The 6,093-nt window shown below is 46.3% G+C and overlaps 1 protein-coding gene across 1 annotated transcript in view; it reads right to left on the reverse strand.

Moving 5' to 3' along the window:
• Positions 1–865: 865 nt before the first annotated feature.
• The window catches only part of hdc (histidine decarboxylase), a 19,600-nt gene continuing 14,372 nt past the window's right edge, over positions 866–6,093 (reverse strand). The window contains exons 10-13 of the mRNA XM_067419899.1: positions 4,641–4,739; positions 4,325–4,426; positions 3,057–4,045; positions 866–1,143 (exon numbers count right to left, since the gene is read on the reverse strand). Coding sequence (XP_067276000.1) covers positions 3,464–4,045; positions 4,325–4,426; positions 4,641–4,739 — 783 coding nt within the window. The 3' untranslated portion in view covers positions 866–1,143; positions 3,057–3,463. The remainder of the gene's footprint in view (positions 1,144–3,056; positions 4,046–4,324; positions 4,427–4,640; positions 4,740–6,093) is intronic.

The raw sequence follows: 6,093 nt of genomic DNA on the forward strand, positions 1-6,093 counted from the left end.
AGTGGAGTAAAGCAGCCGCCACTGGACTCTAGAGCAGTGACACGTGTTCTCTGAGCGACCAATCACGCTTCAGTCTGACAATCCCATGGACGAGTCTGGGTTTGGCCGTCGCCAGGAGAACGGGACTCACCTGACTGCATTGTGCCAAGTGTAAAGTTTGGTGGAGGGAGGATTATGGGGTGGGGATGTTTTTCAGGGGTTGGCCCCTTAGTTCCAGTGAAAGGAACTCTTAATGCTTCACCAAGACATTTTGGACAATTTCACACTCCTGACTTTGTGGGATCAGTTTGTGGACGGCCCCTTCCTGTCCCAGCATGACTGCGCTCCAGTGCACAAAGCGTCGCTCCATAAAGACATGGATGAGGAGTTTGGTGTGGAGGAACTGGACTGGCCTGCACAGAGTCCTGAGCTCAACCCGATAGAACAGCTTTGGGATGAATTAGAGCGGAGACTGAGAGCCAGGCCTTCTCGTCCAACATCAGTGCCTGACCTCACAAATGAGCTTCTAGAAGAATGGGCAAAAATCCCCATAAACACACTCCTAAACCTTGAGGAAAGCCTTCCCAGAAGAGCTGGAGCTGTTAGAGAGGGTGGGCCGACTCCAGATTAAACCCCACGGGTTAACAATGGGGAGATCATGTGTGTGTGTAGAGGCGACAGCACAACACTTCTGGTGATATAGTGCATCATGAACAGATTTAATTCAGGTTTTAACAATTTTCTTTTTTGGGTGAACGATTCCTCTAACGAAGTGACTTTATATGATAAGGAACTGAACTGTGTGGAGGAAGCAGGCGGTGATTCTACACAATAAACACAATCAATACCAAACGAATCGTGAAAATCATTTGGTGTCAGTGTTTTTATTGTTTTGTCTGAAACATCCACAGCCACAGAATTGAAAATAAAACACAACTGCATTGTTTTTCCCTGGAATTGTGAGTTTGTTTCTCAGAATTTGGACTTTATAACTCGCAATTCTCAGAAAATATGAATGCTGAGATATAAGGCCGATTCCTCCTCAGGACGAGCTGGACCGGGAACCTTCAGGTCAAAGGTCAGCTGGTGCCGGACGGGTTCGACCTCAACACGGTCCGTGATGAACTCTTCTTCCTGGATGAGTCCGAGCGAACGCTGGAGCTCCTGACGAATGAGAAGTTCAGATCATCAGTGACGGACACACACACACACACACACACACACACACACACACACACACACACCAGCTCATAACCTCACACTCTGAACAACACCTGGGAATGATGTAGCGATCAAAGCATATATAATATGACTAAAACTGGGTCTGAAATATGAATCGATTGCGAGTAAATAATCTTCAGACAATAATAATTTAACTGTAAATTAAGATGAGGACGATTCATCTACAGCAGAGATTCCCAAACATCACACACATATTTACTCTGAGATTCAATATTTCAATAATTAACAAAAGGTCACATGTCGTGAGTCACATGATGTCGGTCACATAACGTGAGTCACATGATGTCGGTCACATAACGTGAGTCACATGATGTCGGTCACATGACGTGAGTCACATGATGTTGGTCACATGTCGTGAGTCACATGATGTCGGTCACATGACGTGAGTCACATGATGTCGGTCACATGACGTGAGTCACATGATGTTGGTCACATGACGTGAGTCACATGATGTCGGTCACATGACGCGAGTCACATGATCTCGGTCACATGACGTGAGTCACATGACGTCGTTCACATGATGTCGGTCACGATTTCGGTCACATGACGTGAGTCGCATGATGTCGGTCACATGACGTGAGTCACATGATGTCGGTCACATGACGTGAGTCACATGATCTCGGTCACATGACGTCAGTCACATGACGTCGTTCACATGATGTCGGTCACGATTTCGGTCACATGACGTGAGTCACATGACGTCAGTCACATGACATCACAACGTCAGTCACATGACCTTAGTCATATGAGGTCGGTCACATAATTTCGGTCACATGACATCACGACGTCAGTCACATGACATTGGTCATATGAGGTTGGTCACATGATTTCGGTCACATGACGTGAGTCACATGACCTCGTTCACATGACGTGAGTCACATGACCTCGTTCACATGACGTGAGTCACATGATCTCGGTCCCATTACGTGAGTCACATGATTTCGGTCACATGACGTGAGTCAAAAGGCCTCGTTCACATAACGTGAGTCACATGACCTCGTTCACATGACGTGAGTCACATGATCTCGGTCACATGACGTGAGTCACATGATCTCGGTCACATGACGTGAGTCACATGACATTGTTCACATGATGTCGGTCACGATTTCGGTCACATGACGTGAGTCACATGACGTCGGTCACATGACATCATGACGTCAGTCACATGACATCGGTCATATGAGGTCGGTCACATGATTTCTGTCACATGACGTTGATCACATAATTTCGCTCACATGATTTCGGTCACATGACGTCGGTCACATGACGTCGGTCACATGACGTCGGACATATAAGGTCGGTTATATGAGGTCGGTCACATGATTTCAGTCACATGACGTTGATCACATGATTTCGGTCACATGTCATCGGTCATAGGAGGTCGGTCACATGATGTCGGTCATATGAGGTCGGAAACATGATTTCGGTCACATGACGTGGGTCACATGATTTCGGTCACATGACGTGGGTCACATGATTTCGGTCACATGACGTGGGTCACATGATTTTGGTCACATGACGTGGGTCACATGACGTGAGTCACATGATGTCAGTCACATGACTACGAACGCTTGTTTCTGCTAAAATAAAAAGGTAACTGCAAGAAAAATGTAAGAATTGTGAGACATAACATCGCAATTACTTTTTATATTTTACATTTCTGACATGACTCCATTGATGATGTGCAGGCAAAGAAATATATGTGATCTTTTTATTCTGATTATTGTCCAGATGTTTAGCAGTAAATACACATGTTAAAGTAAATGTGTTTTTATACGATCATATGATGTGTTCTGTGATAATAAAGAAACAAAGCAGTGTTGATGATCACTGACCTGAAAATAACCGCCGCTGCAGATCTGAGTGTGTGTGTGTGTGTGTGAGAGAGAGTGAGTGAGTGATTGAGTGAGTGAGTGTGTGTGTGAGTGAGTGAGTGAGTGAGTGAGTGAGTGATTGAGTGAGTGTGTGAGTGAGTGAGTGAGTGTGTGAGTGTGTGTGTGTGTGTGAGAGAGAGAGTGAGTGAGTGATTGAGTGAGTGAGTGTGTGTGTGAGTGAGTGTGTGTGTGAGTGAGTGAGTGAGTGAGTGAGTGAGTGAGTGAGTGAGTGTGTGTGTGAGTGAGTGAGTGAGTGAGTGAGTGAGTGAGTGAGTGAGTGAGTGAGTGGTTGCTTGTGCGCGTGTGTGCGTGGATTAGTGTGTGTGAGTGTGTGCGTGCGTGTGCGTGCATGAGTGTGTGTGAGTGTGTTATTTAGAGTGCAGCGGGCCGCTCTCCGTCAGGGGGAAGCAGTTGAGGCAGCTGGCTCTGCTGGTGATCAGGCCTCTTCTGTAGAGCTGCTGCATCCCACACTGAGCCCAGACCTGCGAGAGGCTCGGCACGCTGTGGACCTTCAGCAGCTTCGGGGCCTTCGGGGCCCTCGGCTGCTCCGGGATCAGCTCCAGCTCCAGGGGCCGGCTGGGCTCCACTCGGCCTGGATCGGCGCCGCAGCTCAGGGAACGGATGGCCCGTCTCTGGCCCTGCCGCACCAGACGCTCGTCGATCATTGGCTCCAGGATCATCCGGCTCAGCTCCGCCTCCTCCGGCTCCGCCTCGCCGCTGCCGGGGTCAGAGGTCAGGCTGGGCTGGCGGGACGGAGCCCAGTTCTGGAGGACCTCGCGGGCCGCCTGCCGGATCAGGCTCCAGTCCCTCTGGATATCTTCAGCTCTGGTGAACTGCGAGGTCACGGCGAAGCGGATGATGAGTTTGTTGCCGATGGCGGCCGGAATCAGGAACATTTGGCCAGATTTGGTGAGATTCCTCAGCAACTCCTGCGTCGCTCCGTTTCCAGCCTGCGGAGACAAGAGACTAACGTGACCCACGGAAGCACGTTTACACTAAATAAACAAATAAAGAGAGTCATTGGGAGGTTTTATTTTAGAATTATGACTATATATCATGCACTCGATCACATATTTTGATATATATTTGTATATATATAAACACATATATTGATATATATGAGATAAAAAGTCGTAATTATGCTTTGTATTGTTTTATTTAGTGGCGTAAACGGCTTCCACAGCGATTGCAGCAGCAGAAGCAGAAGAGCTTCAGCAGGTTTTTCTCACCCGCAGGCAGAAGACGACCAGCCCGAGGTGCCGCTGCGCTGGGATCTGGAAGCTCGGCTCACTTCTGACCAGAGACTCGAACAGCTTGGCCATCTCCACGCTCTGAGCTCACAGGAAACTCATCATCAACCACAGGAAATGTATCCGACCGAACATCTATAGACGTGTGGAACTCAGTGTGTGTTCAGTCATTGAGTGTGCGTGTGTGTGTGTTAATGAGTGTGTGTGTGTGTGTGTGTAGGTGTGTGTGAATGTATGTGTGTGTGTGTGTGTGTGTGTGTGTGTGTGTGTGTGTGTGTGTGTGTGTGTGTCTCACGTGTCGTATGTGAGCCTGTAGGTTCTTCAGACCAAAGGAGCGCATCACAAACCACAGCTTCAGAGAGCGAAAGCGTCGGCTCAGAGAGATCTGCCAGTGCTGAGACAGACAGACGAGCTTTAATCAGCAGCACACGGAACAACACACGGATCAACACTGGGATAAACACTGGGATAAACACTGGGATAAACACAGAAAAACACTGGGATAAACACTGGGATAAACACTTGGATAAACACTGGGATAAACACTTGGAATAACACTGGGATAAACACTTGGAATAACACTTGGATAAACACTGGGATAAACACTGGGATAAACACTGGGATAAACACTGGGATAAACACTTGGAATAACACTGGGATAAACACTGGGATAAACACTGGGATAAACACTGGGATAAACACTTGGATAAACACTTGGATAAACACTGGGATAAACACTTGGATAAACACTGGGATAAACACAGAAAAACACTGGGATAAACACTGGGATAAACACTGGGATAAACACTGGGATAAACACTGGGATAAACACTGGGATAAACACTGGGATAACCACTTGGATAAACACTGGGATAAACACTTGGAATAACACTGGGATAAACACTTGGATAAACACTGGGATAAACACTTGGAATAACACTGGGATAAACACTTGGATAAACACTTGGATAAACACTGGGATAAACACTGGGATAAACACTGGGATAAACACTTGGAATAACACTGGGATAACCACTTGGATAAACACTGGGATAAACACTTGGAATAACACTGGGATAAACACTTGGATAAACACTTGGATAAACACTGGGATAAACACTGGGATAAACACTTGGATAAACACTGGGATAAACACTTGGAATAACACTTGGATAAACACTGGGATAAACACTGGGATAAACACTGGGATAAACACTGGGATAAACACTTGGATAAACACTTGGATAAACACTGGGATAAACACTTGGATAAACACTGGGATAAACACAGAAAAACACTGGGATAAACACTGGGATAAACACTGGGATAAACACTGGGATAAACACTGGGATAAACACTGGGATAAACACTGGGATAAACACTGGGATAAACACTGGGATAAACACTGGGATAACCAATGGGATAAACACTGGGATAAACACTGGGATAAACACTGGGATAAACACTTGGATAAACACTGGGATAAACAATTGGATAAACACTGGGATAAACACTGGGATAAACACTGGGATAAACACTGGGATAAACACTGGGATAAACACTTGGATAAACACTGGGATAAACACTGGGATAAACATTGGGATAAACACTGGGATAACCACTTGGATAAACACTGGGATAAACACTTGGATAAACCACGGGATAAACAATGGGATAAACACTGGGATAAACACTTGGATAAACAATGGGATAAACACTGGGATAAACACTGGGATAAACACTTGGAT

The sequence above is a fragment of the Pseudorasbora parva genome, chromosome 16, assembly GCF_024679245.1.
Source record: "Pseudorasbora parva isolate DD20220531a chromosome 16, ASM2467924v1, whole genome shotgun sequence".
Classification (NCBI taxonomy): domain Eukaryota; kingdom Metazoa; phylum Chordata; class Actinopteri; order Cypriniformes; family Gobionidae; genus Pseudorasbora; species Pseudorasbora parva.